The following is a 13,565-nucleotide window of genomic DNA, read 5'->3' as shown; positions in this document are numbered from 1 at the left end:
TTATGACACTCAATCGAAAATCCAAAAACAGATCTGCATCAGCGGTGGCAGCATTAATGTGATGTTTCTCAGGAGTCTTAATGGTTTCACTTTCTGGCTTGAAGCAAATTTAGAAAGATTCAATGTTTTAATGTTCTCAGTTACAGATCATCTTCCTTTTTTCTGAGAACTGTGGAATCCCATCTGGAGTTAAATGCACAGAGCGTGATTCATCCTACATCTCCGCTCTTAATCCGGCCCAATCCGAACAGTTTTTTTTTTTTAATCAGATCCTGCTCTGTCAAGATCTGATTATACAGGAACCAGCAGGAAATTAAGGAAAGTTGTTGGACAATGCCTGCCATAAATAGTCAGGAGGTGTTTTTAACCTAAATAAGGAAGAATTGCTGTGTTTTTTTTTTTCTTCCTTTCTTTTTAGGAACCCGATGTTGGGATCTTACTTGACAAAGTATATGACTCCTTCTGTGGTGTAGGCCTGCTCCCAGCCATAAGGCGGACCTGGTAGGAGACAATAAAACATCTTGATAATTAGATAATTATTTTTGTTTCAAAGTACTTACACCTTTAGAGTGTTTCCACATTTTGCTGTGTTCCAACTTTTTCTATGCTAATATATTCAATGGATAAAAACAAAATGCTCAGAGGACGCAAAACAACAATGCTTTTAAAATAATCCTAGATAAAATACTTTAAAAACAACCTCAAAGAACAAAGTAAAACCAATGTAAGGGCAAAAATATGAAAAGCATGCAGGAAACCGAAAGAAAACAACCAAAAAACTATTATAGGTAATAAATGACCATGACACAAACGGGAAGAAGTAACAGAAAGACAGGAATGTGGATATTGAGGGTGTGGTTGCTGGATGAGCGTTGGGCGTGCTGATTGGATGGAATGAACCACAATGGAAACAAATGGTTTGTGCAACAAAAGCATTACAAACTCAACTTTTTACTTCATGAGGGTTACCTGAAACAAATGACATCAAGAATGCAAACAATGTATTTTCAGCATGAATACAATCATTAATTAAAAGAATTTCTTGAAATCTTAAGTTTCAATGTCATTTTTATCATAATGTGACACGTGCACACAACTTCAGAAAACACGCTAAGAAATAATAATAATAATAAAAAAACAATAAAGAACTCCGGTTTGATTTGTCAGCCTCTCTACTTTATTTTTGTTTGATATATTGCTGAATTGAAGTTCCTCTTTACCGGCAGTTCAAATGACTGTGAGACTGCAGCCGCTGAAATACATGAATGAATGCATGCGGACTCTTCTCTCATCATCTCTTCATGCTGCATGTGAGAACGTGAACGAGCTGTCTCAGAATTCATGTCACTTTTATCGCTCGGAGTCTTTTTTTTTTTTCAGTCCCTTCTGTCTCACGTTTTCCACGAACTCCGTCGTCTCCCTGCAGCTCCGAACAGCAGCTGACATGTAAGTACACAGAAGCAACAATGAAGTTCTCAACACAGGAAAAAAAAAAAAAAAAGATGGCGGTGCAGCTAGCCTTGTTTTGCTCTAACCGTGATACGGTTCACTGACGAGGCGGTTGGTAATGGCGGGTCACACAAACAGATAAAGGTGCTAGCTAATATGCTAACACCTTTTTAAATCCGTTTCCCCCCCCAACAATCATCCTCGAATGGCTCCTCCATACGTCTGATGGAGTTAAGAGTGATCCACATTTTTATCCACTACTTTAGGGGTGTCAAACTTATTTTATTTTCGGTCTAAATTAAGATAATTCTGTCCTCAAGGGGCCAATTGTGACAGAATATAATTATAAAACTATCTATTAAACTGTTGAAATATTGTAGCGTTCTCTACATTCACTTATTAAAAGTCAATATTTAACATACTTTTACATTGATGTAGTTTGGCACTATTCAAATAAATACTAATTTGACTTTGGAATAATGTTTAAGCAAACAAAATTGCTCTCTTTAAGTTCTCGTTCTGTGGCCCTTTAGTGTCTATAGGGCCATAGAAATAGCTTTGAGTTTGACACTTGATGTTCTACTTGGTCTGAAAAAAGACATGGGATTAATACAACAATATGTGTTTAATAAAGCTGCTGTGTAAAATAGTTCTTTGTTTTTGATCTCAAGTAAAGCAGCTATGTAAGAGAATAACTCCAGATGTTTTGTGAGGCTTGCTGCGTTTGTTGACCCAGCACCGGTTCCTCCCTTAAGTTGTTTTTCTTAGTCATTCAGTTTCATGTCAGGTTGCCTGAAACTCAGTGAAAGGATAGCCTGTGTCTAAAAAAAGACTTGAGAATCCCTTAAGAAATAATGAAAAGCCAATAATAAACGATGCAGAAATAATTTCTGGATCCATGGTGATGCGCAGAACACGGTTGTAAAAAAAAAAAAAAGAAAGAAAGGGGACTGAACAATAGTTTCACTGCAGGTTTAAAAGTGGATTTCTGCTCCGAACATTTTAGGGAGCAACATTCCTTTACCCGTTTCTGCAGGAATGACTTCACTTAGAGATGATCATTTATTATTAATGCGGCAGACAGCAGAGTTCAGCAGGTTCGTCCAGTTTACATACAGTGACTTCATGCGTTACACCTTTTGTTGAGTATCAGGCAAATCTGGTGATTTTAAAAGCTGTTTCAGTGGCCACGCTGCTGCTCCAGCTCTGTCTACTTTTCAGTTTTTTCTCCATTTTTTTTCCTGTTTTGAAATACTGACCAATTTCACTCCCCCCCTTTCAGTGAAGCTCTAAATGCAGACAAGAGCTTTTCTCTGCTTTAAAAGCTAATTGTAACTTTAAAATAAATGAGCAGAAGCATCTGCGAGTCCTTAAATTATTCTAGATGTGCTTAAATTGATGTTCTATATTTTGTCTGGAACAGATTGCTGATGATTTTTTATTTTTATTTTATTTTTTTTAGCTGTACATAGAGTCCATCTCGTGGATTTCACTTGGATCCGTCGGCCTTCACCTAAATTTTATTTTTGAGCGTTGCCGGGGAAGACGTGGGCGTCCTGCCATTGTCTCAGTCCCACAGACGTCCTTCGGCGTTCGTGGATAAATCGGGAGGGAGGAAGAACTGTGAGACCGAGCACGACTCACACAGAAAGTAGGTCAGCCTTTGCAAGCACACATTCAGACACCGACACATTTCGTCGACGATGGTTTTAGACGGAGGTGCACAATGGGAAAGCAGGACGTTTCAGCAACAGGTGCGAAGTCAGGCTTAGACTTCCTACCGGTCGCTACGTGACGACTTTAAAATCTGTTTCCGGTTTTAAAAACATAATGAAATAGGCAAGTAAAACCACAACGAGCATTAAGAGAGTTACGCTGCAACTGATCCTGACATAAGGAAAACCTAAGAGAAAGGAGTGGATACTTTTGCATTTTTTTTTCATTGATGATAAAGAAAAATAAGCAGTCAGTCATTGTGAATTTTCCCCCTTAGCGGAAAGCATCTGTGCTACAATACTCAGCATGGTCTGTGCTGCAGATTAAATTCCCCTTGTTGCCTGGAAACAAGTTGGGCTTTAGAATCTTAAGGCTGCTGACAGGACTTCTTTATCCTTCAGCAGTTTCTACCAATTGTAGAGCTATTGAGGTGTTTTCACTTATACCTGCCTCCTTACAGGCTAACATGATTTACACACTATTAAGCGACTAAAAGGAAGTTTAACCTCCAATTTACATAATTTGTACCTTTTATTTTTCCTAAATGAAGACTGGGATTGGGAGACAGAAGCACTGACTGTCTCCACTGTGGCCATCGCCCAATTCAGATCATCAACTTGTTAGTCTTTGTGGTCGCAGCAGGAAGTCACATCTTCACAACAACTGGGCAATTAGCAGGAAGTAAAATATTCAGCGGCATCCACAGAAGAACGAGACGGGGAAAAATATTGCCATGACAACCTGTCATCCTTCTGTAGCTCTGTCCTCGGAAACGCATTTCAGGTGCGGCAAACTGGCTCACTCCAGACTTCTCAATGCAGATAGTTCAAAAGAAAAAAGAGCAACAACAACGTCCCAGCTTCTGCTTAGTAGTTTAAATAACACTTTGTCCAATATTACGTAACCCTGACCAACTTGTGTTACCTGTAAGCTTTCCGGTGTCATAAGCTTCAGATCTATCTGATAGGTCTGGTTATCAGATAGATCTGATAACCGGATCACTGAATGAGGATCCGATTTCTGAAACAACTCAAGCTGTTTGGTTTGGGCTCTTTTCTTCCAGTGCAAAATTTTGTTCAATTTGGTTTATTTTATCTCAACTATTCCCTCGCAGCTATAGTTGTTGTCTCTTATATAAAAGGGCGTTGCTTCTAATTGTTTCAAAAATAAAGTACCGTAGTCTTTTAATTGGTCGGACTTACTCGACCAGGAAGTGACTCTCTCTCTGTGACGCTAAGGCTAGCGTGCCAGCTGTTGTCGTCCATCTTTTCCTACCAGTGCATCGGTGAAGCATCTGCCGAGGAAATTTATTATTCCAAGCACTGTTCCTGACAAGTATGATTTTCCTTTTCAGCTCATGCAAGGCAGTGCATCTTCTTAAGCTCACTTCTAAACACTCCCATCTGCCACAGAACCCAGAAAATTTCCGTGCAAGTCAAACAGCAGTTTTTCTTCTACATAGTGTTTTATGACCAACCTCATAATGAATCCAGGTGTTCCTCTATAAAACCGCCTAAATATGCTTTTTTAACTGTGGTTTTACAGTTGCTTACAGACATAAACAAAGTTGTCCTCATCAAAGTTGTCTCTGCTAAACGGCAGAGAGTTTAACACACCGCCTAAATATGCTCTTTTAAAATAGTTTTAATGTGGTTTTGCAGTTGGTTGCAGACATAAACAAAGTAGTCATCAAGGTTTCATTGGAGAAGCGCACGCGACCGTTCTAGAGCAGAATCAGCACCACGGACAGCAACAACTTAGGGCTCCGGTTCAAATGAGGGTCGAAGGTCATCGACGCTTGGGCACGCCGCGTCTCCGTTTCAACAAATTCTGAGATCGTGTTTGTAGAAAACTCGTATTGTGTTCAACAGAAGACGCTCAGTCTAATTTATTTCCTCTTGTTTCGGTTAGAGATGAGATCAACTAGATGGGCCAGAGAGATAAATAACCAAAACACCAAACGGTCAAAGGTTTTAATCAAGAAATGCCAAGTTAGATTTTAGTGGCGTTTGATGAAAATGTTGAACAATCTTGGAGTCATTTTAATGTGCTTCTATGAGTTTTGAAAATCTGAGGCAGTTGAAAATGTTGGACATTATCTATTTTGTAGATTCGGAATTGACAAGACATTATCATTTTGAGAAGTGCCACGATTTCCTGCTGGGTTCAAGATGTGTTTTAATCAAGCATCATCACTATCAGTATGTCACATCATTGACACTTAATGGCTATCTGAGTTGATTGGTCACTATAACTCTAAACAAGTTAACAATCAGAGCTGATTTGGAGCCACAGGTCTTTGGAGAACTGGAAGTGTCAGTTGGGAGAAAAAAAGATAGGAATAGCACATAATAGTGTTCGAAAAGTATGTTAAAAGACCCATACTTGTTCTGATTCGATGTATCCACAGACCTCTGTGGCAAACATTCTAATTTCAACTCATCTTTCTACATTTTTGGCCGTTTCGACTCAGAAGAAACCAGATAATGGTTTTTTTGGTTTTCAAATCAAAATATTTATTTCATCTGATTGTATCAATCACAGCCCAGCTGGTCAAACAGAGCAAGCAGCTTCACAAAGCTGATCCTGGTTACAAAGAACAACTCATGGTCCATTGACCTTGAATCTGAAGATTTACTCCGAAAAGGAACGAACAGCTGATAACTCCAGACAGGACGGAAGCGTTCCCACCGCCGTCACGGCTTCCCTCCCTCCCTGGCGTCTGTGGGTACATCAGGCGAGCTGGAGTTTCTCCTCGTGTGCCGCTTCACGGTATTGCTTCATCTTCTTTGGCTAATCTACTGCACTAACACGAGCGTTCGGCCTCTAAGATACAAAGCTAAACAACTGAGCAGATTAACAGTGATAGAAAGTTACAGAGACTTGGATCCTACGCGTGTGGGTTCTGGACGGAGTATGGCATCCGTTCTTTTTTTATTTTTTATTTTTATTTTTAAACTGTGATGCTGAGGTTTCTGATCTCTACGGGTCGGTGAAGATGCTTACCGATGAGAGAAGATGGGACAGAGTTAGAGGACCACACCAACGTCGCGGGAGTTCCACCGACTGATCGCTGCGAAATCAGATCAGGGGGTCAAACTTTGAAACATTCATGTTGTCCATCAGGTTTGTGGGGTTTTTTCTGCAAGAATGTTCTGGCGCAGCTTTTTTTGTTCTGTTTTGTTTTGTTTGTTGGTTAGTTAAAATGTTGATATGCAGAAACGCAGCTGCAGACTAGCACGAGTCATGCAGGTTTGCCGCATGGAATTCCAGTAGCAGAAGGTGAGGAGGTGAGGAGCGGCAGCGAGGAGAGAACGAGGCCGCTGACGACTGGTGTCCTGCAGGAGGTGCTCCTCTAGAAGGTCAGCACTGAAACGGGGTGGGGAGGGGGAGGACAGTCACTCACGGAGGCAGCCTTCAGCTTCGTCCGGTGGTAGCGGCATGCGGGGCGGCACGGAAGACGGAGAGGAGAAGGAGGAGAAGGAAGAGGAGGAGAGGAAGACCTCTCACTTACAGTCCACCTCCAGGACGGCTCTGACGGACCGCGTGAGCTCTTTCGCCTCCTGGGCGAGCGTGGCGGCGGTCCACGGGCTTTTCCTGTAGCGAGGGGGGACGCCGTGGGACGACGAGCCGGCTTTGACGTCTCCGGAGCTGCGAACACAGGCGAGGCGGGGTCAGCAGAGGGAAAAAGTGCAACTCAAGGAGACCCCCCGGAAATACTTCCAGAGGATTCTGTTAAACTGACCACAAAACAGTAGAAAAGTGACTAATGGTTGTAGCAAAGGATTCCTTTACATGGGACGCCATTGACTTCTCTTTTTCTCCCCAGGTCGATTAAGATTATCCCTTCTAAAACCAGATGGCAGGCAGCATTAATCATAGCGAGGGACTGAGTGGAGGTCTTAAACTAATAAGAGTTTTTGTGGTAACACTTTATTTGAAGGGGTGTGCATGACACTGTTAAAAACATTACATAACATCTGTCATGAACATAAAGAAGTCTTTATGAATGTTTATGACTGTTGTCATGAAGTGTCATTCGGTAAATAATGACACTTTTAATGGACTTCTAGAGCAACTTTGCATTAAAAGTGTCATTATTTACCGAATGACACTTCATTACAACAGTCATAAACATTCATAAAGACTTCTTTATGTTCATGACAGCTGTTATGTCATGTTTATGACGGTGTTATGTCATGTCAGTCTTAAGCACACCCCTTCAAATAAAGTGTTACCGTTTTTGTTTTTGGTAACACAGTGGGTATTGGGTTAAGTTTTCCTTTTCTGTGTTTAGTTGGCATGTTGTTGCAGAGCAAGCCTGGATTTTCTTTGGGTACTTCCAGATTATAGTTTAGATCTAAGGGCCAAGCCCGACCAAAACAAGACCCAAAATTCTAGACGGTTTGGGTCATAATTATGTGCTTGAGGGTTTGAATCCTGGTGTTACAGTACAAATAGAGACATAGATAGTTAACCTGTTAAGGAAATAAAGAAGATGGGGTGACAAAAGTAAGTCGGACTGTAAACAAAGGCAGCGCACTGAATGCAAACGCTGGGTGGGATTCATAACGTAACAAACGATAGCATAACATGAGGAGCGAAAATAAAATGTATTTTTACTTCCAATTTGTAAGGTAATTGGGACTGAAATGTAACCTACCCAATCAGATTCCTTCAACTTTTGGGGGTACATTCTACAGGTTTTTTTTTTGGGGTGGGGGGTTTGTTTTTTTTCAGTGTAGTAAAACATGTCGCTCACACCTCCTTTCTTGATTAAAAAGTAAGACACTTTTCAGTCTGAAAGCCTCACCTTTTACCAAGCATACGTCTTGTTATTGTGTCCATCCTGCATTGAAACCTTCAGCTGCCTGTCAGTGACACCTTTGAGTTTGTTGTTGTTTGATGCATCTGAGCAGCAAAACATCTAACCTGATGAAGTCAGACAGAAGTTAAACTGCAGTATAGATCATTTCTCTGAGGTTGTTTTTTTTTCCTTCTTTTTATAAACTAATTTTGATTCTGAACTGAGCTCTGAGGAAATTATGGCTTTAATCTGTGTCAGAATACAAAAAGACATTGCGGAAGCTAGATCAGGCCATTTATTTCAGACAAAATAAAAAAAAATTAACAATGCTTCCTTTATTGAATCTATGGATCAGACGAGTGGCCTAGAAAACGAACAAACCAGAAAGTAAAAATAACAGAAATAGGACCGAGGGTCCGCTATGGGGGGTAGAGTGTCCAGCAGTTATGAAAGCTCAGGTGTCCCACTGACCTGCAATGAAATAAAAGAAGCTGGCAGGAGGTTTCATAGGTGGATGACCTAATAGCATGACCAAGTGACCAGATTTACAGAGTCCACCTTACACAAGCTCCCAGGGAGAGCCGATAAACTGGGATCAAAACACGGCGGAGGAACAAAAGGATGAGGGCAGATGGAAGGAAACATGAAAGATAAACAGATGAAATAAGAGAAAAGGGAGGAATAACAGGAGAGATTATGAAAATAAGCAGATGGAAAATTCAAACAGATCGAAAGGGACACAAGCATCACAACGCAACATCAGAAATGTTAAAAACAAAAAATAAATCGCAGGATAAGGAACTTGCACAAACAGATCTACGGTGAGGAAGAGGAAGGAGAGAAGGAAATGAGACAAAAGATAATTTATAATCTTAAAAAGTTGTAAGACAAGAGAATTAATCAGAGATGTTATGAGTGGAAAAACTAATCCAGAAGTGCGCAAACCATTTGGCGACAATAAGGTTATTCATTCATCCATATAATAATAAAGGATAACTTCAGACGCAGAACAAAAAGAGAATCAGACATTGGCCTGCAGCTGTTCATCAAAACCTTTTCTTCCTACCTTTTACTACCATCCATCCATCCATCCATCCATACATATATACATCCATACATAAGATATGTTCTGCAGTTTTGGATTATGAGGTGAACCCGTTAGCATGCTTTGTGCAACACTCCTCGTGGTGATCAGTGTTGTGTGTTGGTGGTTAATAAATAAAGATCAACAACTGGATAGGGAAGAGTAATTGGTGACCTCTTACTTGGTGGAGACATTTCGTAACGCCGCCGCTCGCAGCGGGAGCCCATTACCGGGAGCCAACCGGTGCTCTGCCTGAGCTGAAGTGGGCCAAGCTGGACCACTGAGTGTGTGCGAAGCCCAGACTAATGGGCTCTCTGCTGGAGACGTCATTACATGACTGAGAAACACACGTCTCAGTTGCCTTTACTTCTAACTTATTTCCTGAGGACGGAACGTGCAAAGGGAACTTTCCTGAACCTCGTTTAGACTTGTTGAAAGTCATGAAGATGTTGAATAAAATTGTTAATTTGTTATTTCATGGATGTACAGAGAAACTGACACCCTGTGTTGATGTGCAGGAAACAATTTGCCCAGCCAGAGTCCATTATTTAAAAAACTAAACAAAACTTTGAAGTAATGACAAATACGGAGAATGAAATATGAAGACATAAGAAAAAACTTTTTTTACTTTTTTAAGAATTTGAAAAATAAGAAAACAATAATTTCATAATTTCTTTTGATTTGTATCCGTTTTGAAAAATTTTAATGAGAAAATGGTAAAAACATTTTAAACAACTAAATAAATTGGCTTCAAGCATATATTTTTCAACTACAAATACTAGATGAGGATAAGAGTATTTACAGTTTTTTCATGTTTACATGCGTTACTGTTTAGAAAATTAATGTGTTTGAATTCTTTATTTTTTTATCAGTTCCATCACTATAATTGTCTGACTTTGTTTTTTATTTTATAGAGAAAAACAAAATTAGAATAAAAAAAAAACTGATGGGATTTTTTCCTGTTCAAACATTTGTTTACATATTTTCCCATCTGTACATGACTTGTATTTATATTTCTTGTAGCACTGCCTTAACACACGCTACATATGTATATCAGCAGCAAAACAGCAGAACATGGTGGTAAAGGTACACACACACACACAAACACACACATGCACATAAACTGTACAACGACGAGCAAAACTAACTTGTAGAGATGAAGGTTGCTGGTTGCTACGGCAACCGTTTTCCCCAAGGAACCGGACTCGTTAGCGCAGACTCTAACGAATAGCAGGCAGCCAATCAACCTTTTGTCACTCTGAGTGGCGCGCACGCGCACACACACACACACACACACACACAGACGGCTTTGAAGTGTGTACCTGTAGCTCTTTGTGGGTCCGTGACTTTCCAGCAAAAAGTCCTGAACGTTCTGCAGTAAAAGGCAAAAAGAAAAACAAGAAACGTAAACGCCACAGAGATGATCAACGTTTAGATTCTGGGTTTGGTTTAACCCTCTCACCTCCACAAAACTTAGTAGCTTTCCCGTTGACATCTCAAAACCCTTTTTGGCCGTTTCACTCTTCCGTAGCTGACACTCCAGAATAGCCACCTTCTTCTTCAGCTCGTCGGCTTCCTCCTAGGTTAGAATGTAAAAATTCATGTCTCTCAACAAAACTAAGCTTATTGTCAATATTGTACGGAGCTCTATGTAATTTGTTAGTAGGCTGATATTTTCTCCAGTAGATCCATTTTAACAAAGGATTTCTTTTAGCAACGTGATGACTCTGTGATTGGCTACCTTCTTGGTCGTTGCTGGATGCTCCACCCTTTGAGTCTTCAGCTCGGCAATTTCAGCCTCCAGCAGGTGGATGACCTCCTCGTAGTCCATCTCCATCCCTCTGGCCTGCTTCTGGGCCTCCTCGGCCAGCTGGATCCGGGTCCTTAGAGTCCGACTCTCCTCTGCTCCCACTTTCGCTTCCTGGAGAGAAAACGTGATGAAGGTGGAACATCAAGTCTTCAGGCAAACAGATTGCCCAGTGAAAGCTCAACAGGGTTCGCAGGTCCACTTTAGCTCATTAATCTGCCTAAATTTCAAATGCTGATCAGGCTACCAACATTTGAGCATCTTGTAGTCATCAGCTTCTTTCACAAATACTTAAAACTACGATACAAACAAATTTCATGTCAACCTTGTGTGTCGCGCCTCTGAGATGCCCAACGAGGAAATCAAAGCCCTGCATCGGCTGACTTACCGAGCTGGATTCCCAGGTCGAGGCTGCTTGCACTCTTGCTCTGAAGTGAATCGGGAGCTATGGGAAGTTTCTATGACCTTACAACACCGACCCGAGTTTTTGAAAACTTGTGTACGCAGAAAAACAGCTGGCTTGATTTGTGATTTAAGAATAAGCACAGAAAATGTGAGGGGTTTGTTTTGCTAAAGCAGGTCTAGAGGTGTTCATGAACTCCTCTGTATGGCAAACTATTCTAGAATGAAACATGGGACTCTGAAAACCTGAATTTTTACAGGTCTACACGCCTGAACACAGAAGCAAATCTACAAAAGAATGGCTGAAAGAGAAAAGAATGAAGGTGTAACAGCCTAATCAAACTGTTGCAAAACGTGGTGTTAGTGCCTGGTGTGTGATGATCTAATCAAGCTGTAAAAAAAAAATGACAGCTATTTTCACTATTATTATTTTATTTAAAATGTCTCACCAAGAAAAGGAAATAACAAAAGGACACTTTTTAAGTACATTACGCAAGTGTACTCTTTTATAAATCAAAGAAAACAATATCTATATCACAATATAGATGTTTTAAAAAAAAAAGCTTTTCTGTTTCAGTAAGCACTGTCTAATGAACCAAAGATACCTGGAGGTGTGTAACTCAGTTGGAAAACGTGTAAAGCTTAGTTTATGTGCTGTGTGTGACATCCTTTTTTATGACTGAAAGGAAACAGCACGCAGCACATGATTTTGGCGACTTAAGACCTCCTGCAGAGATGTCGTACGCACGTAAAACTAACAGGACACAAAAAGGTAAAAAAAAAAAGTGATTTTCTTAAGACATGGAAACGCATGGGAACAGGAAGGCCATCTGTTACCGTTATCACTCTCAGCATGGCTGCTCATGTTTCTAAACCTCTACAAATTGCTGTTCAAACAAAAAAAAAAGAAAAAAAAGACCCTCTGTGTAGCACCCATCTGTCCCTGTGAGGGCACCTCGGGTCTGGGGAGTCCGGCCTGAAAACGATCCTCAGGAAGACTAAGATAAGAAAAAACAGTGAATTTAGATCCAATTAGGAGATGCTCCCACCAGATGTCGCTGTGGAGCATTGTGTAAATTAACTTACATGATAAATGATTTAATGTTGCTTTCAAGCAGTTCAGGAAAATGTCCTGTAGACCGCCAAGGCATAATACTGCAATCGTGTTTGCCAGAATGTTGGTTACTGATTTCTCTGCATGACAATATGAAACAAGAAGTCATATTTCTTAGCGAAAAAGATGACTGCATGGGAGATATTTAGACTTTTGAATCGCAGGACACAGGGGCTTTTAATATGAGTCGACAAGGTTTCCTGAAAATTACAGCTGAGTCATAGAAGAAACTTTCAATGATGGTTTAATTCAACAATCACTTCAAGGCCGACCGTACAAAAATGTTCTTTCAAAAATCTGGAAGCATCAATTCTGTTCAACTCTCCCATTCTCACGAGATATTAACTTTATTTATTTATTTATTTTTTCTTATAAATTTGCCCTTAATCTCTTTGAAAATAAATGACAAACTCTGTGGTCTATCTTTGAATTTGCTTCAGCTTGTTTGTGCTGAATATTTGGTTTCAAAACAAGCCGTCTGCTGGAACACACCAACTCTGTTGGTGTTAAAATTAGACTCTTTCAGCTGGGTTTGTTGTGCAGGGCGGCCATTCAGAGTGCACTTGAGGCGTAAGGGGGTTGTTAGGGTAACTTCAGGAACCCTGCTATGACGGTTTGTGCCTCCAGCTGCGGCCTCGAGGGCCCTTGAGGGCTGACCTCCAGCCGCAAGGTCAAAACAAGCAGGTCAACACACTAACCCACTACTCACTGGGAAAAAGAGGAATCAGGGGAAAAAAAGAAAGCACAAACTGTGCAACCGGAACAATAACAGAATGACAATGGCCAATCCTGGATTAGCTCAGATGAAAAGATGGTTTTCTTTGCTTAAAAATTTCTTAAATCTGGTGAGTAACAGAGCAAAATATGATTTTTAGGTTAATTGGTTACTCAAAGTTGACTTTGAATAATCAAAGTTTGCTCAAAGTTGTCTTTCCAGTGAAAGCAGGGATGTCCAAAACGTGGCCCCGGGGATCATCTGAAGCCCTCTGGATGATTTGTTTGGCCCCATGGTCGACAATTCAAGAATGGAGCGAATCCATGATTAATTTGAGATTTTTTACAGACAAATAAAATGTACTTAGCTACCAGACAAAGTATTTGTCTTTTATTAACAATGTTTCTGTTTTCATTGATTATACTTTGCTAAAACCAGCAAGTGACGCTCAACCTTTGTTTCAAAAAGTTA

General features: G+C 40.4%; 1 protein-coding gene and 1 long non-coding RNA gene across 2 annotated transcripts in view; both read right to left on the bottom strand.

Annotated features, from left to right (window-relative positions):
* The window catches only part of stxbp4 (syntaxin binding protein 4), a 48,202-nt gene that overhangs the window by 619 nt on the left and 34,018 nt on the right, over positions 1-13,565 (bottom strand). Inside the window, exons 20-21 of the mRNA XM_016678070.1 lie at positions 6,680-6,816; positions 441-498 (exon numbers count right to left, since the gene is read on the bottom strand). Of these exons, the coding sequence (XP_016533556.1) occupies positions 441-498; positions 6,680-6,816 (195 nt within the window). The remainder of the gene's footprint in view (positions 1-440; positions 499-6,679; positions 6,817-13,565) is intronic.
* LOC107837773 (uncharacterized) lies at positions 11,822-13,106 on the bottom strand. The gene is made up of 2 exons (XR_001663815.1): positions 12,352-13,106; positions 11,822-12,263 (listed from the first exon to the last, which is right to left on the bottom strand). It is a non-coding gene; the product is annotated as an uncharacterized LOC107837773 (long non-coding RNA).

Source organism: Poecilia formosa, unplaced genomic scaffold (genome assembly GCF_000485575.1).
Source record: "Poecilia formosa unplaced genomic scaffold, Poecilia_formosa-5.1.2 Scaffold173, whole genome shotgun sequence".
NCBI classification, from domain to species: Eukaryota; Metazoa; Chordata; class Actinopteri; order Cyprinodontiformes; family Poeciliidae; genus Poecilia; species Poecilia formosa.
Note: the sequence above shows the minus strand (reverse complement) of the source record. Positions and strands in the feature narration are given on the sequence as shown.